This window comes from Leuresthes tenuis, unplaced genomic scaffold (genome assembly GCF_036924035.1).
Source record: "Leuresthes tenuis unplaced genomic scaffold, fLeuTen1.0.hap1 SCAF_16, whole genome shotgun sequence".
NCBI lineage: Eukaryota > Metazoa > Chordata > Actinopteri > Atheriniformes > Atherinopsidae > Leuresthes > Leuresthes tenuis.
Window position 1 is genome coordinate 10,643,398 of NW_027325370.1, and position 22,495 is coordinate 10,665,892.

General features: G+C 37.8%; 1 protein-coding gene across 1 annotated transcript; it reads right to left on the bottom strand.

Moving 5' to 3' along the window:
• Window positions 1–351: 351 nt before the first annotated feature.
• LOC140272360 (N-terminal EF-hand calcium-binding protein 1-like) lies at window positions 352–21,537 on the bottom strand. Its single transcript, XM_072367768.1, has 12 exons — window positions 21,252–21,537; window positions 17,631–17,655; window positions 13,056–13,164; window positions 12,032–12,057; window positions 11,608–11,705; window positions 5,034–5,292; window positions 4,793–4,872; window positions 3,906–3,959; window positions 3,493–3,605; window positions 3,263–3,340; window positions 3,018–3,109; window positions 352–2,629 (listed from the first exon to the last, which is right to left on the bottom strand). The coding sequence occupies exons 1-12, from the start codon at window positions 21,366–21,368 to the stop codon at window positions 2,601–2,603; spliced, it is 1,080 nt and encodes a 359-aa protein (XP_072223869.1). The 5' UTR covers window positions 21,369–21,537; the 3' UTR covers window positions 352–2,600.
• Between the last annotated feature and the right edge of the window lie 958 nt (window positions 21,538–22,495).

Below are 22,495 nucleotides of genomic sequence, written 5' to 3' on the forward strand. Positions count from 1 at the left end.
TTGCTCTGCCAGTGTGTCCCAGATTCTTCACACACCAATTCTTCTTGTCTCTTTTTTTTTCTATTTTATTTTGCTCACAAGCCAATTAAATTGACCATTCCCCATATCTGACTATTGCAACTCCTGTTTGATTAAAACACTAAGTTGCACTACTTTCAGACAAAAAAGCTAACTGCCATGCATCACATCAGCATCTGCTTATAGGTAATTAACACATACTATACAGCTGACTTGTCATTTTTGTAATATCCAGTACAGATGAGTCCACTTCTTCTACAAAAAGGAATTTTCTAGACAATTTAATTTAGAGCATTTTACAAAAAGACATAATAATATAATTATGAAGCATGGACACCTGACACTGAGGCTTTTACAATAGAACATGTGCATGTACAAATATACAAAATATTTCTAAAACATATTGCAGGCAGTTGTTGTGGTCCAGACATCCCTGTGGAGGCCCTCCTGTCAATGAGGCAAAAATAGCCACATGGAGGGATTTTGTTGTGAGATCTTAAGCGGCAGATGAATATCTCTCCAGAGGCAGCAGATGCAAAAGGCATCCTGCATTCATCATCTTCACCTCCTCTGGCTTCCATCCTGAAGAAACTTTTGAGTTTAACTTTGCCTTTGTCGTGACCATGTCCACTGAACTCTGCTTTTGTAAATGTGATGTAAATGAGTCATTATGTTATCAAATGTGCACTGAGAATGTTTCTTTAAACAGTCTGTCAGATGACATGTTATAGAAACAAAATAGCACAAAATCCACAATTTGAAAAAACACATTTTGTTCCTAGTGTCTGCACACAATAAGTTAATTGGACATAGCTAATGCACTATGGGATAAAACTTCATGAAGTCCAATGCAACACGCCATGCATATACTATAATAACTAGGAACAGACTGTGAATGTGAGCCGTCAGCTGCTTCTTTGTTGGAGATATCGAGCTGTATCAGGTTGTTTTTGAGGAAAGAGAACTGCCGAAAAGAGCTCACTGACTTTGAAGTGTGAAAACCAGCTTTATAATTGCCACAGTTTCAAAATAAGTTGGGCTTGAATGGGCACTATTGCTTTTTTGACATTCATCAAAGGTTCCAGCTCATATTTGCAAGGTATTTCAGTCTGTCAGTCTTAGTCAGCTAAGATTAAAAGAGGAAAATAATTTCCTCTTTTTATCTGTGTGTTTGATGGCTGTGCCCCATGGATTCTCATGCAATTTATAGCTGAAATTAGTTTTCAGACCTTCAGACTAAAGAAGAGTGAATTAATTACTCCTGTGGGTCATTTTTACTAACATAAACCACCTATATAGTCTCACTGTTGACACACGGGACATTTTATTACTTGACATAATTTATTTCAGACAACTAATGCTCCTTTTCATGTCACCAACATGTCAAACTTTAATTCATGCCAGAAAACAAATAATCCACATAACAAATAAATGCTAAACACTACAAATAAAAGAGAGAACACAATCATTCCTAACATAAGAGGAACAGAAATGTACATAGTTAAATACATAATACTGTACATTTACCAGTGTTATAGAACAATTACATCAGTCCTACAGCTTTAATTAACTACTGTACATTATCTTTACAGATTTCTATTATTTCTAATTTTATTACACAGAACAGGTTTGGTTTAATTTCAAAATATAAACTTCTATCTTTACGTATTCTACTATTAAACTCTTGTGAACACACACTGCAAATGTAAAATAATGGCTTTGGAGTTTCACATCTACTGTAGAACAACAGTACAGGCAAACTGCACAATTATCTGTTGACTTGTTGTTCACTAACGTGTCTCTGTACATCAGTGCAGCTCTTGGCTTTTTGTCACAGCAGTTAATTCTATATTAGTAAGAGACAACCTACAATAAACGTCTGTTCTTCACAATAAGGTCTGTGTTTCATTATGTTTTCTAAAGTGCAGGAGTGACACAGATGATAAAGGTTTCGATACAGACCATAGATAAAAGTTTAGATACAGGCCATAATCATTCTGTAACCATGTTCTGTCTAAAGGCTTTCTGAGCCTTCAGCAAAAAGACGATCAGTAGGAAAGCTTTGAAGGAGACAACAAGCACAATAGCACAGGGAGAACAAGATGAAAGATGAACCCTACCACTGTCTCTGTTTCCATCTGTATGGAAGAACAAGTAATGGATGGACCGATCAGTTTTTATTGATATTTTTATATTGTTGTTGCATCATATCTACTCTAAGATGTATCTTTGAGTGAAACTAACCATCACTGAGAAATAAGAAATCATGCAAATCTTTTTTTTTCAAACCATATTTCTTGTGTTTATATTAAATTCGATGCAAGGGATGTGCCAAGACTGTAAAAATGAACATTAGCTCCTGATCACAGAATGAAATAATTCATTAGTTCAGTTCTTTCAATCCAAGGTTTTACCTCACTTAACCGTTGAGAGATTTTTCTGAGCAGTCTTCTTTTTCAAAGTTTTGCAAAAACAATCCATGCCATGAGGGGAAAAGAATTTACATCAAAGAAGAAAAAGGGATTATATAATCTCTTCTTTCTCCTGCTTTCACTGTGCTGAACAGCAGTGGTGTTGCTCGGTCAGTTGTTGTTCATAATCCACCAAGAAGCTGCAAAAGGAAGCAACATGTCAATGCTTTATGTTCTCTGTTTGAGTCTAACAATGAAGCAGTAACGGACAGAGGAAACTTGAAATCCATAGTCAAATATAGTATTATACAGTATGTCAGACATGAAACCTCCTCGTATAAATCTCATCAGTCTGTAATATTCACCTTAACAATTTGCGTTAACAAGGAACACATACCTAAAAATACCTCAAAGGAAAAAAAATGTGAATAATAACCTAAAAATCTATAAAGTCACAATAACATCTATTTTTTTCTCATTCCAACTAAAAATATTTAGCATTACTTCAAACATAAAAACTCACAGATTATGTATTAAATAAGTGGCTTTCATTAAACAAAAAAATGTGTTTTGATGACTGGTTTCTACCTGGTAGAAGCATGGTGGAGACCATTTCTGGCTCTTCTAGTGAGTCAATAATGCAGCGCTGGAAGGTCTTATTGATGGATGACTGCAGGTAGCTGAGAGCACACAGTAATGAAAATAATGAGACCCTCAATGCACTTCAAAGAGAGTTTTTGAGCAGCTCCGTGTGTTGGGCAAATTTTGGCTCAGTACTGAATTTTTCCTGGCATGGTTTCCAGTCTAGGATGCCAATAATATGCCAAGCATACCTCATCCAGGAGAGACGATCCTGCCAAAATTCATACATGATGAAGCATGATCTGTCTGGCAGGTTCTGGACTGAAATGCTAGAAACAATAAAAATAGACAAGAGAGGAAAAAAGAGGACAGTGGTAGTGATCTTATGATCTCTTAAATTAAAGCAATTTGAAGAAGCTGCATCCAATTAAACATAAATGCTGAGGCAAATAACAGCAGAGAGGCAGAGAATGGGACCTACTGCAGGTTGTTAAGCTGGCTGGTAGTGGCGTCTGTGTAGATTTTGAGAGCTTGTTGAAATGGCTCCACATCTTTCTCCTTCACAGACATTTGTCTCTGGACCAGAAGTATATTCTAAAGAGAATAACAAAATACCCTCAGCATTAATGTATATATGATGACAGAAAAAAATTTTTTTTGGGGTTCAGGTGACATTTTACAAAGGCTTTCTTCCATCTTGTGAGCACTCACAATACACAAACAGATGTCCTCATTAAACTCTTTACCGTGACTCATAAAAGCCCTCCATCAGCTGTAATTTATAGTTGATTAAAATGCTCTACAACATGGAGCAATTTACCTTTAACATTTTAGGATATATTCTAAATAGATGTATGCATTTTACATACTATATTAAGCACATGGTAGACTTACCGATTTATATGTGCCTGCCAATGTGTCTTCTTTGAGAGGTTCAAGATGTGGACTCTGAAAATTGGGGCATACATTTTTTCAGTATGTTGTCACAAAACTTTCACAATGTTCATATTAACACTTCGATACTCCAACAAGTTCAAATAAATTATTGACTGCATGGCGGAGTTCAGCAGGTCTAGCTCAATGTCTTTGATATCTATCCTTGGAAATCATATCTATATTTTTAAATAGACATTTCCATTCCCCATGACTGCAGGACCCCAGAATGAATGATTTTTTCTTTTTTCTAAATTTCCTTTTATTCAAAACAAGCCTCTCTTCAGCTCACTGACACCCTCCTCAGTGTCCAGTCTGAGGAAAGCACTCGATGTATTCACAGACTGATAACTTATTCATGAAATTCAGTGTGTTTAGGATTGTTGAGCTTTGCACTTTGTTACAAATCTTGAATATTTTTGTACTTGGGGCCAAACTGTGTATCTGCAAATGCACGACCGAGCTTATGAGGTCTGTCTAACATGTTTATCGGTAGTAAAACAGCCTGTAGTGAAACCTTTTCCTCACAAATAGCAGTACTCCCAGAGGAGAGAAAGGTTGTGGTTAAAAATGATAGACTTTTCAGAAAATTTAACTCACTGTCTGCATGAAATCAGTAATGTTGCTACTTAAAGGGCTTAACTTCACATATGAGATTGCTTTTTTATAATTACCACTTCAAGGCATGATTTATAATATTTGTATTAATCACACAATGGAACAGGTTATCATTTTTTTCAGCAAAAAAGGTTGATGCCACTGTTGCTAAACATGGAGCTCTAGCCATGAGACAAGCTTAGTTCATAAAGGCTGGAGGAAGATTGATAAACAAGATATATCGTACAAACCTCGCACTCCAGTTTATCAATGAGTTGCTCCAGCTGGTTGATCTGGGAGCCCCAGTGGTTGTCTGACTCCACACTGACCCCTAAAAAATAGCATAGCACAAACCATCTGAGCCCTGGCAATGCAATGTCCCATCCACTGAAACCAACTACCTCCTATATAAGCTCCTTTAAATTTTCTGTATTTTTTCTCCATTTTTTCCCTTATCAGATTTGCCTCCACTATCCTAATCCTGAATTGTACCTGTGGTGAGCATGCCAGAGTAGGGGTCTGTAGGGGAGAGACACATATTCTTCTGGATGCGTCTGCCAGGTCGTTTGGTCACCCTCTGGATAGGCAGGTCCTCAGGCTTCTTCAGTATCCTCCTCCCTGTGCAGCCGGGGTCATGGACAGCCTCCATTGCACAATCCAGTGATGACTGTAAGGACTGCAGCTGGGTGGAGGTTTCCCTCAGCAGGAAGCGGGTCACAAACTGACCCAGAACTGATGAACCCTGATACTCCTGAACCAAAGAAGGAAGGGGAAAAAAGAAAGGGAAAAAAAGGAAAAGAGTAAGCCAAGATGTCAGGAGTCTTTCTGCATGGAGTTTGCATCTTCTCCCAGCTGGGATAGGCTCCAGCCTCCCCGCGACCATGAATTGGATTAAGCATGAACAGAGGAATGAATGGATGAATGAATGATGCCTGCAAAAAAAAAAAAAGATCACATTTCATCAACATTCTTTCCCTTTACCTTAATTTGTCCAAAAAAATGTTTACTGTGTTCATGTGGTTGATGAAGGACTATTGCTCCAATGAACTTGTGAAGTTATTCTTTGGTTTATTTTGTTTGGTTTGCATTGGTGAATGTGAAAAAAATTTTAAAAGATAATCCACATCTTCTAACAGCTAAAACCTTTTGTGTTAGGACTGTGTTATCATTTTATTTTCACACAGCTGGTTGAAATCATTGCTTTCACTTGGTTTTGGTTCTTGTATTGTTTTGATAAAGAGTTTTTTGGATTGTTTTGTCATTTAGCTCTGTTTTGCCCACAGATGTCCTCAGTTGCCTCGCTACCTTCTCTAAGTTACCACCTGTTCCCTGTTATCATTACTCACCTGCACTCACTCATCCAATCATGCCTCATAGTATATATGTTCATTGATGTCACCTCCTTCTGGTTTCCATGTCAGCTTTTGTTTGTCACTGTGTCAGTTTTTCAGAAGTCAGTCACTTCTGTTAGTTAATTCTTCAATTTTCTGCTTATGGTTACTATTCTGTCAAGGCAGCACCCTCTGTTTAGATAAAGCAACCTTTATACCAACCTATCATGAATACATGAAGATTATTTGTATAATCAGAATATCTTATGCCAGATGCAGTCCGTTGAAAAAATGAAAACAAAAAAATATTGACACAATTTTTCAGACCCTTTTCCTAAAATTGAAACTATCTCTTTAAACATAATTATGAACAAAAAAACTAAAGTTTTATGTGCTCACATGACTGATAAATAATGTAAACACTGAACTGTTAAAAGAATAAGATCAGATATTTTCTTGTATCTACTTCATGAAATTGAACAAACTTGAATATCTTGTGCACTTCCACCAACTGAAACTAACAAAGACCACAGATAATATGTTGCAGTAGATTAAATATACATTATGCGGTTGTCCCCGTGTACAATTCCAAAAGTTGGGGCAAAGTTGCAATGATTTGCAAATCTCATAAAACAATATGTTATCCACAGTGGAACGTAGAAAATATCAAGTGTTGAAAATAACTAATCTAATCTTGGATCTACTGACAGCAACACATCTCAAAAAAATTAGGACAGGGCCATGTTCACCACTATGTAGCATATCTTCATCTTTTAACAGCAGTCTGTAAACATCCAAGTACTGAGGAGACCAGCTGCTGAAGCTTTGGCAGAGGAATGTTGCCCCCCTTTCCCTGAAAGACGTGTCATTGGATGGGAGCATAATGTTACTCTAAAACCTGTACATACCTTTCAGCATTGATTGTACCTTTTCAGATGTGCAAGATGCCAGTTCTATAGACACTAATGTACCCCCATACCATCAGAGATGCAGGCTTTTAGCTGAGAGCAAAAAAACAACAAAAATGGTCGCGCTCCTCTTTTGTGCAGAGAACATGCCATCCACAATCTCCGATAAGAATTTCAAAACAATTTTACACTTTGTCTCAGTCAGTTTTAAATGAGCTTTGGCCCACAAAAGAATTTCGGGATCATGTTCACTTATTGCTTCGTCTTTGCATGATCAACCTTTAACAGGCTTATATAGAAGACATGGTGAACTGTGTTTATAGTTAGTGATTTCTGGATGTATTCCTGAGAAAATGCAGTGACTTCCATGACAGAATCATGCCTGGAATTAATGCAACGCTGCCTGAGGGCTCACAGATCTTGGTTACCCATTTTTGTTTTTCTGCCATGTCTGAGATGTCTCCTGATACTTGGAATATTTGACAATTTCACGTACTGTAGATTATGTAATATTCAGTCTTTGCCAAACTGCATTGAGTAAGGTTGTTCTGAAACTGCTCCTAAATTTTTCATCAGTTTTTTTGCAGATTGCTGAACCTCTGTCCATCTTTACTTCCGAGAGACTCTACCTCTTTCTGGGGCTCTTTTTATACCTAATCATATCACTGACCTTCTGCCAACTAACCTAGTTAGTTCCAACACGCTCCTCAGGCTAAATCTTATCAGGACCACTTACTTTTCTAGACTTTTCTAGACTAGTACTGTTCCTACTTTCTTGGGACGTTGCTGCCATCATATTTAAGATAACTGAATATTATTAAATGTTTTCATTTTCAACATTTGAGATGGTGTCTATTGTGAAAAAGATTTGTTAAAACAATTTGTGACTCATTGTAATCTGTTTTTGTTTCCATTTTTCAGTGTCCCAACTTGCATGTTACATTAAATCAATGAATGTGAATTACACAGAGCGATAGTAATTCATCCCATGAACAGTTAATGATAGTGTGGTGAGGGCTGTTGCCAGTTCCAGAGACCTTTCTGAGCGCTATAAGCTTCCCTCAAGCCTAGTTTATGCTTCTGTGTGGTGTGACAACATAGAGTTTTAAAGAGATTACGGGTAAATGTTAGAAAAATGGCTGTTAAAGCCTGTGTTTCTGTATACTCTGTTCTCTCTGCTGCAGCGAAGCCACGCTATGTGAGTAATGAACCTTTGTTCTTCTGTCAACTTCTCCACCATTTTGTTTCATTGTAGATGTGCTTCAGACACCAAAGTGGATACATTTATTCTATTTCACGGCAAAAGGGCAAAGCAGAAAATGTATTTTAGTCTGTTTAATTTTAATTGTTACCATTTGTGTTTCCAAGCATTTGAAAGCTTTACAGACAAGAATTCAAGTGAGTTTAATCAAAATATTTGCCGAAAGCTACTTGGTGGTGACCAAGCACCTCTATAGGATCAACTGTACGGCTGGTTGAGCAATCTATTTACCCACACTAATCTCAGGAAGGCTGAGAAAAGCCTCTCCTCTTCTGGGCAAAAGAAAAAAAAGCCTTTTGACAAGCCAACAGCAACATGAAAATTGCATGAGGCTGTAGGAAGGCATGTGGGATACGGAGAAGCTGGGAATTGAAAGAGAAAGAGCCAGGCAGAAAGGGAAAGTCAGAGAAGATGAATGAAGAGCGAGAGAAAGGAAATTAAACGGAAAGAAAAGCACCTCAGTGAATAACAGTCCTGTTTTGTGGTAGGAAAAAAGATGAAATGCAGCCATGGGGTTGTGGTGCTATTTATGGAGGACATCTGATATCAGATCAGTTGGACAGCTCGTGGTTTGTCAACCTTCATTTCTGTCATCTGCACTTCATTGTTCCCCAGTGTTCCTTTTTTTTTTTTTTTGGTGAATCTGGTGAAAATAAGTTACCGCATACCACTGAACACCTCACTGTAACGTCCAAGCATCTGTCTACTCAGTCCACACCTGACAAAATAAAACATACTCACCAGCTGGCTTAACATAGAGGGCTGAAGAAGATCAATAAAGACTGGGTTTAACTATTGATTAAGTCTTGGTGGAAGTTCTCTGATGCTGATCTCTTCAGTGTATTGCAGTAACAACATGATTATACCCCTACTTCATTATTCATATAAGTGTCAAGGTCAGACCCTTAAATCCCCTATAACTCATGGAATATTAATTGTACGGCTCTGCTCAACTTGACCTCAGCAGGATTTCATTAGAACGTTACACAATCCAAGGCTGGCGATTTTGAGAGACTGTGCCTCATTATTTGAAAACACAAATAAAAGGAAGTTTATCTCTATTGAACTGTACAACATCTTCAAGGTTTTAGTTATAATGAACCATATGAGTCATAAAAGCCAAATATGTTTAACATCAGAGCAAAAATATTCCATCTAATGTCATGTGACCAACACAATGTAATCTATGCTATTGTTTGAAGAAGAAGCAAGCACATCAGACATCTTGTTCATATGTAAGAATGATTTGCATTTGTAGGCTGTATACATGTGTAGCCAACAAATGCACATGAGGCTGAAACCTCACAGGACATCTAGTGCTGCAGGGCTGCTTAGTACTGCATCTGCGTGGGTTTTGTTGTAGGTTTTCTGTCTCTTTCTGTTAGCCCTCGAGACTGAGTGTATCCAGCCTGTTGTCCAGTGTCAGCTAGTATAGGCTGAAGCTAACGGGTGCATCTACAACTAAATACTCTTTAGTTTAGATTTATTTAGTATTGCACTGTAGATGATGGAATATTCAAAGTGTTTTTACACTTTACAGTGAGGAACATTATACTGAAATTGCTCCACAATTTGCAGACACAGTTTTTTGCAGCCCGCTGAACCTTCTTTTGAGCTTCCGAGGTCTTTTCAGTCTATTTCTGAGAGACTCTGCCTCTCCATGGTGCTCTTTTTGTGCCAAACTATACAACTGACCTGATGCCAATTTACATAATCATACAGACGTTCTTCCAGCTGTTATTTTTTTTTCAAACTTTTAGGTTTGCAGCCTTTTGTTGCATGATCGCAACATCTTTGTTGGAACTTTGTTGTTCTGGAACCCTCTCACAGCGAGGCGACGGTGCTAACCACCACACCACCATGTAGCCCCCATTAATATCACTGATTTTAAAAACTACATGAAACAATTATTGCAGTTACAGTTATGTCTTGTTCATATCAAATGTAAGCATTTGCCTTCTTTGTGTTGTATCTGATCCTCTCTGTGTATTCATATCACTGATGTGGTCAGTCAGTCTGCTGGCCCACCATTTTTAATCAGACAGAAGTATCTCAGGATAATCAACAACTTTTTTTTTTCCCTAAATGTTAATCCAGTGTCACCAGTAGGTCAAAGTTAAATATCTACTGTGTCATGGTCTGTGGGTTTCTGTTATATTTTTGGTATTAAGTTATTCTGATGGTCTAATTTCCATGTTTTGTATTCCACAGGTTCTATTAAGTTTATCTCTAAATCCTTTTTTTGCATTTGCTTTCATGTGGTGGTTGAATTTTCAGTCAGTTTTGCTCTCTGCTCTCTGCTCTTCACACACCTGGTCATAGTTTCCATTTATCACACCTGCATTGATTTAGTCATTACCTCGTTCCTTATCTAGTCACCAATTTTCCTTTGCTTCTTTTCAAATCTTTGTGATTGTGTTGCTTGTTTTATTACACCAGCTCTTGCACCAACTTTTTTCGCCACAATAGTGTTTTTGTTTAATGAAAGTTATTCAGACTTTTTTTTGCTATTAGGCACCACACTCATCCTCCTCAACACACCACATGTAACTGGTAAATGGACTCATTAACAACCTTTAGACTGTCAGGCTTCCCACATGTGAAAATTTGACTGTTGTATGTGACTTTACTAGTCAATGGGTTTTAATGGATGAATAGACGTATTAACTGCTACAACTTCAGTGTTTTACCTCCCCATGTTGCAGTATAATCAGGCTAAAATGTTGATGTTATCATTACCAATCTCAGATGTATTTTCTGATTATTGCAGAGTTTCAGTTGTCTTGTTCAGTTATTAATTCTAAGCCTATATAGCAGAACAGATATGCTGAGAATATGGACTCTAAAACCTACTCGTCATGAACGAATATGAATAAAGTGAGACTTGAAACTCCAACACTTGTCTTTTGTGCATTTTTTTAGGCAAAGACCTTACTATATGAGTATTTTACACAACAGTCAAACTTGAGATGGGAAACCACTAAATAAGACAGAACAGAAATTAAACAAGATACTAGCTGGAGCCAAGAAGTCAAGTGAGGCAAGAAAGTAAGATACAAATTAGGATTCTTAGTGGAATAAAGGTGAACAGTCACCCTGACCTTCCACAGGATGCAGAACACCCCCTATCCCCTCTACAGCTCTGTTTAGGCCACATAATTTGCTTAAATTCTTCTTTATTTGCTGCCTGGCTGACTCACAGCAAAGCACTGCCAACTTTTCCATGGCAAATGTCTTGTTAGAGAAGCCATTTTAAAAAACACAACTCATCTTGTAAAAGGTCTTTGAGCTCATATTTCAAACTGTGCTGTCAGTGAGGGGAGGCAGTGTAGATGGGAGACCAGGTCAGTCATACTGTGCAGCTTTCTTTTCTACTGGAGCGCTACAAGAGCAGGCTGATCTCTGGCAGGGTTTCAAACTGACAAGCAGGTTGCAAATAAAAAATGTTTCAAGGGATGGAAGCTGCGAGTTTTTTGACAGCTATTGGGCTACATTTGTCATTAGTTGTCATACATACTAAATTGAGCATTAGTGCAGGAGTCAAAGCTGTTCAGCTGTTCACTTACTTCTTTAGTTTTATCCATGGCCCTCAAAATGGCCACATTCAGCTTTTCCAGAGCAGACAGGACATTGACATATTCTCCCAGATGTGGAGTAAAGTACTCTAAAGAAAAAAAACAATGAAATTAGTCAATTTTAACATGCTTTCTGTAAAAATCAATGAACTGATCTATGATGCTTTTTCCACAAGAACAAAATACATCCATGCTGGCAGTAACGCAGTCTGGATGATGCCTTAGTTTAATCTCAAGCACTGATTAACTGAGACCGAATCATTTTAGTATTTGTGTTATGTTCATCATTAGGTAGCAGACTAAAATATGAAACTTTTAGCTTTAGCGACACATTTGTAACATAAGTTCTACATGTATTTTGTTTTGGTGATTTTATTGGAAAAATCAGTCAAATAGAGTAGTCTCATGTCATTACCTGAGAGCTTGTCTATGTCCAGGTTGCTGTGAGGTGACCAGAAGAAGACAAAAAGGGAGACGTTAATCAATCGAATGCCACTGAGAAGCCTGAAATACCTCTCTCAGGCAATCAAAAGATCCCGCTGACTTTAGTGATCCCCCTGTTAGTTCCTCCACTGCTGAATTTTTCAAACGTTAAGGTGCAAAAGACTTTAATCAAGATGTGAAGGGTAAGATGTGTGAACGAGACTGCATGAGGGACATGTTCTATGAGAAGTTACTGAATTTTCCTGTAAATTGGATCCTTCCTACCAGCATGATCAGCAGATGGGGTTGCTGGAAAGGGTGTAGTATTATAGGGTTAGATTCATTAAGAAATTAAACACCACAGTGCCCGAGTGTTGTATGTAACAAAACTTTTCATCGCTCAGTCAATTCTTAGCTAACAGATGTGATTTCCAAAATTGTGTGTCAGTGATGTTGGAGCCTGTATTTTTGATAAAGTCTTTCTAAAGTATTTTCTTTTTGATAGTTGCTTTGAATAAATACTCTGCATGTGAACTGAAGAAATGAGGCAAAAATCCAGAGTTGATACAATTCCTTGGTATTTAAATAGGATGTATTCACTTTTGTTGTGTACCATAAATCAGCTTGATAGTTTACTACGTAGCTGGAGCATATTATAGTTAATGTTTTGTTTTCAGATTTTTATTCGCTGGCTGTAAAGAAAATAAACTGAGCTTTGCATTGATAACTAAAAGAGTAACACCAAAGCTCATTTTTCACTGTGACTGCTTGGTAGTTAAAAAAAAACATTTTTCAAGTTAAGCTTTAGCAATTAGCACAGGCAAATGTTTCCATATTTTACATTCTTCACTTTGCTCATCAGTTACTTGATAGACTACTGCAAATGGCTTCCATTAAGCTCTCGATGGATAATCTTCACTGGGGTGAGATGCATCTTGCTGCTGGGCAGCAGGAGAGCAGGAGGGGCTGCAGATGGAGCAGAATTGGAGGATCTATACAAACTTAGAGGAGCTTACTCTGTATGCTGCTTGTCAATGGAGGAATACAGCTCTTGCATCTGCTCATCAGTGAGGATACCATCAGTGAAGTATGACTGGAACTCCTCCAAGGATAGCTTCCCATCATCTGAAAGGAGATGTGAACCCATGAAAGTTACATGTCACCATATCCTGAAATGTGTTCTCACTTTCATGAAAATGTTGTTCATCATTCTGAATAATAGAACAATAATAAGTAATTTAATCCTGCTGCTGATTTTATAAAATAAGATATTTCTCATTAGCAGGGGCGTATTTGAGAAGTCTAGGCTGAGTTAACAAGCAGACTCACTTCATACTGAGGTTTCACCAGCCTCGTTCTGTAAGTGCCAACATTTTAGAGATCTACTTCTCAAAGCCCTGTCTGTTATTCTGTTAGTTTGTAAGACAACTTTTGACTTGTTACCAGCTCACAAGTTGTGGATGGCTTTGGACATGACTCATTTGAGGACTAAAATTAATCTTTACTGAATATTTGTTGATGTGGGGCTAAGTTAAAGCCCAGCTGGAAGATGAAGCTATTACAGAAGACATCATGATAATTTTTTGCTTAAACGTCCATGTGAAATCTTGTTCTAAATTATGTAGGAGTAAACGCAATCTGTTGCACCTCTGACTCATCCCCCCCGCCTTCTCCGACGGAGCCGCTTCGGTTTGGATTCACACACGATTTGACACCCAAATACAGTGCGGTTAAGATGGCACATTGCACAAGTGTTCACTGTTTCTCAGATCAACGCCTCAATAGAACAGAAGAGCTCCTGGCTATAGGGCATCTTTTCCAAATTAAAGAATTTATTAAAATGCAGAAACATCTTTGAAGGCAAAGCATAATAATTTGCAACTAATATGATTATGAGTAGTTCTGACCTCAGAAATAATAAAGAATTAGCTGTTTGGAAACCTCAAAATTACTTTGCTTCTCTTGACTGTTGAAACTGTGACTGTAGGCTTTCTGTAGCCAATTAGTGAGACAATTTAACTTTTTAGTGGCCTAAGATGAACAAAAGCCTTCGAGGAACTCAATCAGGAAATGGTCTTCTAGTAGGCAGTGACAGGGGAAGTTTCTGGATTAGTTAATCAGAAATCATTTAAACTAGTCTGTTTTTAATCGAGCAAAAAATAACAAAGTCGTGCCACTTTCACTTTCGGAAATTAAACTAATTCCTTTCAGTTTTCATACTGGAAAAAAAAGGAGACATTTGGAAACACATATGTCACTCCTGATATAGAGACTGTAAACTTCTACACAGTAGTTGAGTTACACATTTTCATCAACCAATTGGACAAAGAGTGCACTAAAACTGAATTTCTCAAGCTCATCACTGGGGTTGCAACTGAATTCATAATTTGAGTAAATATGTGTTGTTTATTATACACCATATGCAGGCCTTCTCTATACTGAATTAGTGTTCCAATAATCTCAAACATGACTCTGACTTGTCAGAATGTGTCAATATGAGTGGAAAAGACTTGGTCAGTATCATCAATATTCATAGTCATAGTAATATTACCAAGGGGTTCAATTGGAAAAAATAAAAAATGCTGAACTTGCTGCAGTTAATCCCGAGGCTTTGTGACTACCCAATTACACCTCTGCAGGGAAATTTTAAGTGCTGTTCACAATAGAGGCAAGGCAGCTTCGTAAAATGAATGTATCTTTCCAGAAATGCCTTTCCTGCAGAGAATCTTAAAACAGAAACCAAAGCAGCAGTAAAATTTAATAAAGCCCCACAGTGCAGTTTAGAATATGTGAATATGTGATGTAACAATAGACCATAACTTAATCTCACTGGAAATATGGTGATCAAAGTTTTCAACTTGAGGTAAATTTCAGCTTTAGTTCAGCAACACTCTCACAGACACCCACTGCCTGGGATGAAGGCGGAGTGAACCAACTGTTTGTGTGGGCTGCAGTTGTGTCCAAGTCCAGAAAATTCTGGCTTTGCATTAGAAAAAACTTTATTGACTTAGAAAAACTATGAATATTCCATCATACTTAATAGACTCTGAAAATGGAAATGGCTAAATCACTCATTACCACACAAAGCAGAGGCGTTATTGTCACGTGTTGCCTCAGAAACTGGCCTTTGTTTTCTTTTTTATATTTGTGACAATTTTGAGAAATTACATGCAAGTAGTAGAATGTATAATTTTTTTAAATTAATGGTAATATAATGCGGTCCACCATGAAACTGCACTAATACTATAGTTATGTTTATAGTGTGATCTAATATTTAGTAACATCGCAGTTCATCATTTTCAAACATTTAATAGACCAAAACATTGACTGAGAAAGCAATCTGCATGTTAATCAGTGACTGATAAATGAATCCCCACTTGAGCTAATTAAAATAAGTAATCTTTGTTGCTTAAGCAGTATGCTTAACAGATATATTAAAGGTGAATGCTAGCATCTCATCTGGTGCTCTTAACATTGCTGCTCCATCTGGAGCTGCAGCACTTCTACACGTCACTGCATCCTGTGAGAATTCCTATGTAATCTAAAACCTCGGGTGCTCCAACAGTGAATAAAATATTCATTAAAACCGCAACAAAACAGAGTAGCTGTAAAAAGAAGAAAAGCCGTATCATCTAATGCACTCAGATATCACCCAAACAAATCTTAATCATACCGTAGAATTTTTATCCTTATGTTTAAGATTACCATTGCTCGTAAAAGCAGTGAGAACTAATGAACAAGGATATATATAAAGAATTCAAATAAATAAGGTACAGTTAAACATTTACATCCACCCATCCATTTTCTATACCCGCTTTATCGTCTCAGGGTCATAGGTGGGCTGGAGCCAGCTGTCATAAGGTGACAGGCAGGGAATGACAGCCAGGTCATTACGGGGCAAACAGAAAGAAAAGCATACACACTCACAAACACACACCTACAGTCTATTTTTGAAAAGTAACTAATGTTGTCAGTGTCATAAACATAAAGCAACGAAAAATCATTTCTTGCCTCTGTTAAAAATTGTGCACAGATAATGTTTTGTTTTTAAAATGGGTCTGTTTGTTATGAAAGTGTCCTCCATGAGACTAGTTCTATTTAAAAAAATTGCTATTGTATTCTGAGCCCAGGCTGCAGTAGCGTAAAAGCAAAAGAGACTAATCGCAGTAAAAGCTTGTTGAGTGCAAGTGTTCAGTCCATTATATATTTATGTGAACATAAAGTTGTTTGAATGCTTTTAAGTTTTATTTTCTCATTACAATGACGCTGTAGAGTGTAATGGCTTGGTAGCACGTCCTTATTATGATACAAATGTATATCACTGCAGACGTACAACGGCAGCCCACACAGTACTAATCGTCAGCAGCTTTGGAGCTCTGGAGCTTTTCAGGATGCACGACTCAGTGAGTTTGAGAAGATGAGAAACAAGCGGAGCCCGGCTGCAGACTGAAGATAACAAACACAAACATGCAGTACAGTTGTCGTCTCTTTCCCCAATCTTTCTTCATTCTGCTGAGGGTGAAAAATAATAGCTTGGTTTTGATGGATAGAGGGAGACGCTTTGAAAGAAAGGAGCAGAACTGATGCTTCACAAACATGGCTATAAGTATATAAACACTTTAGTGACTGAAATGGAGTGCTTTTCTTTATATTGAATGTCGCAACTCTATTGCTAGTCAGCTACTGTGTCTCAACTACTTCACACATTAATCATCCGAGACAAGACCACAGGTTTTTTTTCACAATCAAAGAAAAAACATCTTTTATGCTAAAAGATAATTCATAATTCACAAACTGAAGAATCTTCTGCATTTCAGTATCTAGAGTGCCCCAGGCGACCATCCTCTCATGGCAGCACACGCAACATTAATCATGCTCTTATGCAACACATTCACCGTCCTCTTGAGAAAAGCTGATCATAATTCTACAAGCATTCGTCACTTGCCACTTTTGCATTTTACAATCTATTAGATGGGTGTGCAGTGACTGAAGGAGAAATTAAGAACAAGAACATTTTCCCGTTTGTCAGCATTGTTCATCATGCAGAACTGAAGGCTGTGTTTTTTCCTGGGAGCCGTTTAGAGAGAGAAGTTCCTTTGAAGTAAAGAGGTAGCACTGTGTAATTTCAAGTCTCGGGTGAAATTCTTTTTACTATTTAGAGTTAAAGATGCAGCTGAGACTGCTAATATTGCGTAACAAGATTCAAGACATGTTTTTGTGTGCTTTTATTGCTCTCTGTGCTGAATCTGTTTTGACTGTCTATCACTGAGAGAGCATTGCATCACCCCTGGCTGGGCACCAGAATGAGCATTGTCTGCAGGGTTAAATGTGGGAGTTCATCCTGTCAAATCCAATCACATTACAAAACCAAAAAGATGCCGCTGAAGCTGACGTTGGCTATTCATATCCCCTCCTTCTATCAAGGACTGCAAAGAAGGAGAAGGTAAGTTCTACCTAGGTCATGTAAATCCCATCTGAACCAAAACATGCACATCTGAACAAAGTTGTTTCATGCATTTGTGTCAAGAGATTGACACAGAGAGTTTTAATTTGCCACTTAACACAAAAAACAATATATTTTGCATACTCACCATTTTTATCTGCCCGGCGGAAAATCTGTAATAAAAACAAAACAACCTCCATTTATTTTTTTTTAGGTCTGGAACAGTTGCACAAATGAAGGTTTTGAGAAATTACAAAGATGCATACAGATTTTGTTTATCAGAAAAACGATGATGCATACCAACAAGACTGACGATACACCTTTAAGGCACTCCACGGTTGATATTTCTGCACATTTCTATTTCTTTGTGGACAGAAGAGGTATTTACGAGGAGCTGTAATTTCCTTATCTCACTCATAAAAGTGACATAAGACGTGTCAGGAAATGAAAGGCTGACATTTGTGTGCACCCGGGAGGTGCTTCGAACTGATGGCTTTTATATTTTGTGTTTCCTGGGACACGAAGAATGATCACGCTGCTTTAGAATATTTCCACGGGTGCTGTGGATAACCTGCACAAAATAAAGTGACACTCATTTATGTTCATTAATTAATGGTGTGAAGATGGTAATAAAAATAATTTCTCATATCTCAAGGCACCAAAGCTGTGTGAAGATATCAGCTTGTGGCATGTGAGTTGCGAGATAGAAGGGTCTCTTTATGTTCAGTCACTCGATGAACCAGTGGAGACCAGTGGATGATTGATGAATGACATTGTCATACTGGTGCAGGGAAGTCTGTGAAAGCTGTCCCATTTCAAGCACATTGGTGTGTGAAGGTCTCAACACACTCTGCTTGCATCTACTCTATAAATGGCATCCCTCCTCTAAACCTCAACTATACAAGAAATACTGTACTGAACAAAAGCGTAGAATAGAAAGACTGCACTGAATTTCATGGTCCGATTGTGGATATGTGTATATATCATGCACATAATAAAATTTCTAAGTCATTGTCATTGACCTATCAATTGTAGATTACATTACAACTTTGGTTCAAATTAATCTCTGTGTGGTGCATTAGTGGCAAACTCTTGAAATGTCATGTAATCAATAACTGTTCTCAAGACTTCTTTCAAATTTAACTGCAGCTGTGTGACAGTGCATAGCCAAGTCTAACCAGAAAATGTGTGAATGTTACGTTTCCCCACATCACCAGAACATAGTGTCAAAATCCATAGTTAGAAGTTGTGAGATAACGAGCTATCTCTCTCTTGTTGTTTTGTGTAGTGCGGCATCCACTGACATCATGTAACCCTCCAGCCATGAATAGTGAAATGTATAAGCCCCAACCATGTGTATTTTCTCACTCCAACTCTTTTTCACTCCTAACCCTAACAGTATTTGCAGCAAAGTCATTGAAAACAAAGTCAATGTACTTATTTTTGAGCGTTCATTGCACTGTGGAGCAACATAGCAATGTCACTTTCTGTTGCGAGATTAGGTTGTAGTGCCGATTAGTTAGAAAAGCCTGCTCTGTTTTAAATGAAAACTGTGAAAGGGAAAAGTGTTGCATTATTATTGATTATTATTTGCGCAAGATTCTAGATATTGCAGTTCTTAAATGTCCTTAGTCAAGCTATATAATGATGAATAGAAATCAAATATCATAATCATGTTAATAATACACTGATGATGATACTGTAAGTAATTCTGTCTTTAACTCAATTATAATGAGGTGATCTTATCTTTTTCAGCTAATCTGGCTGTCTTTTCACTATCCCATCTAATTCTTCTTGTTATGTTTGTAGTCTTTCTCAATTTCCATCACTTTTTCTGACAACTGCAGAAAAATATATTTTATTTTTCTAAAATCATTCTTATTTATATCTTTTCTATACATATAAACAATGAAATCATTAAAATTATTGTGTTAGGCAGGATAATCCTATAGTGAAAATCTGTTGTTGTGACTGACTTTGACTAAACCTTGCAGAGGAGCTGCTGTTGCCCTTAGCCATCTGTGAACTGACAAGCTGGCATAATGACATTTGGTAGCAGGTTGGCAGCACTATCACTGTCAAATCTCCCTGAACAGCAGAGGCCCTGAAAAACTATCCTGTCTTAGACAGCTCGCAGAAGCCAGCAGGGAGCTTGAGAGCAATAAGCATAGACTGTAGTGAAACCCAAGGAGAATTTCTAGCATTTTTTTCCCCTTTGAGCTGAAATGTGGGTGGGATATTGGTGTTTCTGCAGTGGAGTGGAGTTTCTGCAGAACTTGAGAACATTTAATCGAGCTGAGGTAAAGTTTTTAAGAATTTGCATCAGCTATATGGTTGATGCTTCGTTGCATTAAAAAAAAAAATATATAGATTTGAGTCCCTGTCGTCTGTCTGTGAACCCTAAACGGTCATACAGAAGCATTTCAGGTGTCTCATCTCGGTATGAATGCACAATGCTCAGAGAAATAATAATCATTTTGAAGATTTCCTCGGGAATGGAGAGGACCAAGCAATGTAGCAACCATCTTTGTTACAAAGATGGAGAGAAAACACAAAAAGCTTTCTCAAACATGCAAGCAGAAGGAAAAAAAAGCACAAATCAAACTTATTTCCCTGTGAAGGTACTCCAAATCCAAGTGTGACCATGATTTACTATTGGGAAGCTATTCAGTGCAGATCAATGACAATATCCATTGTGAACTGAGGATGCAAACAGATCATGACTGTTAAGTCGGATAAGCTGCCTTCCAGTGAGCTCACATGCTCAATTTATGCCTCTGTTACAGAATAAATGACCATCCATTAGCCACGGTAATAGGTTCAGTGAATAGATGCATTGTTGGAGGTTATGCAGTGTTGGGCTGGAGAGAGTAGAAGCTAAATGTATTTAAACTGAAAACCCACTCACTGCAGTTTGATTTCCCATTTGCTGGCCAATGATCTGCCTTGGGGAAACTGAATTAAATTTACTGCCAGCTGTCAGGAAGTGTAATGCTAGGAAATAATGCTGCAAATGCTGTCTTCTTAATGGTGCATCGTAAGAAGGAAACCTATGGCCGCAAATACTGAAATATAATACAACATGTTTATATTAATATTTCTTGCCTTTTTAAGAAGGGAACACCTTCATTCAGTAGTAAAAGAAAAGGAGAGTAGGCAGCTGTGTTGGAGAACATTTCTGTAGTGGTGAATATCCTTTAGTATTTGGACTGAATAATTCAAAATGCTTCTATATTTATAGCTCTGTTGGGGCTGTATAAAAGGGAGGATGCTCAATCACAACAAATAAAATCCCTATGTTTTGTCTTGTATATTTACTCTGTGCATGTTTCCTTGTGTACAACCGATGTGGTGTAGTAATATGCAAAACTGCTAAATTACCCAATCAAAAATAACTACATTTTCATCCTTTACAGTTCATTCATCTGCATGTCAGATCACTGTACCGAGCCATCTGTTTTGTTCTTGGCGCAACCATAGACATACATTCACCTCTCTTACATAATAGTGCTTTTTCACATCTAACACTTGAATGGGCCGTGTTTTAAGTCAATATGAACCATTCATAAAGAGAAAAGTGAAGGACAGTGTGTGTCACTCGTACTGTGCGGTTGTTAAACGACACCAGAGGAGATGGTCACGAAAAGAGCGTGTCTAAATGTTGATACGAACAGGCACAAGATGAACAAAATATTCAGAAAGATTACTTTTTTTTAAAAATCAGAAAAACGCTGTATTTCGTGGATATGACACCACAGTGTGTACTTACATCCTGGAACAAAGCGATGCCTTGATTCTGATTGTGGTCAAGCTCCTGCTGCTTTCTCAAGTGTTCATGCTTGGCAGACTGGAGACACATGGTGATCAGCTCCGTACAGGCCAGCATCTTGCAGCTATCGATAAGATGTCTTCTTTAATTTGTATTTCTTCAGAAGACTGTCCCGTCCCTGTGCGCCACAGTAGAGGTTGTCCTTGTCAGGGAGGATGGTGGGGATGATGATGCTGGTTGGACCCTGCCTGCTGCCCTCTGTCTGCTGCCCTCCGCCTGTACGTCAACTGCAGCAGCTCCGCCTCCACACGACACCGACAGCAGCAGCTATGCAGAAGAGCCCAAGGATCGCACCATCTGCTGGTGAGAATAAATTCAGCCTGTCAAATGAACCGTTAATTACAGGCTGCATGGGTGACGGGGAATTAGTGCGGAGAACATAAAAGAAAATGAGAGCAAGCGCAGCTTATTTTACTTCCCTTCAATCACTTGCAGTTCAATACACCAATTAAGTTCTTAATTCGATATTATAGAGGTGAGTTTGACTAATCTCATCGTTGAAAATATTGTGACAGGGCCACTATCAGAAAGCATTGAGTCGTGTGTACTATATGTGGTCTAAGTAGCCTATTCCTAAAGAACAGATCGGAGTCAGTATCTCTTCCAGTATTACTACAATATATATTTTTTCCTGTTGTTCAAAGCCATTCCAAAAGTCCCGAATCCTGCCCTAAAACTGCTGTTACTGTATCGTTCCAGTTATAAATATCACATTTATAGTAAATAGGTTTGCCACATAAAAAATAGTTAAGCAATTTTCCAAATATGTTCACCTTAACTTTATTCATCCCCATTTGTTATTTTAGCCATAGTTTTGAAGATGAATGCAGACTTGACACTTTAATAGGCCGAAAAGTTAGAAAAACCCCGAGTAAAATACTTAAATAAAGTACCAAACAAATTTAAAGCGCTACCAGGAAAGGAAACCAACAAAGCCCCAAATATACATTTAAATGACAGCGTAAAACACGCCGTGATAACAATCTGGGAGGTGACAAGAAGGAACTGGCGACTAACACAAAAGACAGGGACGTATAAATGCAAAGAATAATGACATCTGAAAGCAGCCAAAGAAAGCAACAAACAGGCAAATGCACTGATGTGCATCAAAGTATATGGAGATACCTATTTATTTTTCATTCATATGAGAAAATGCTCACTTCCAAATCGTATGTGTCACTTTC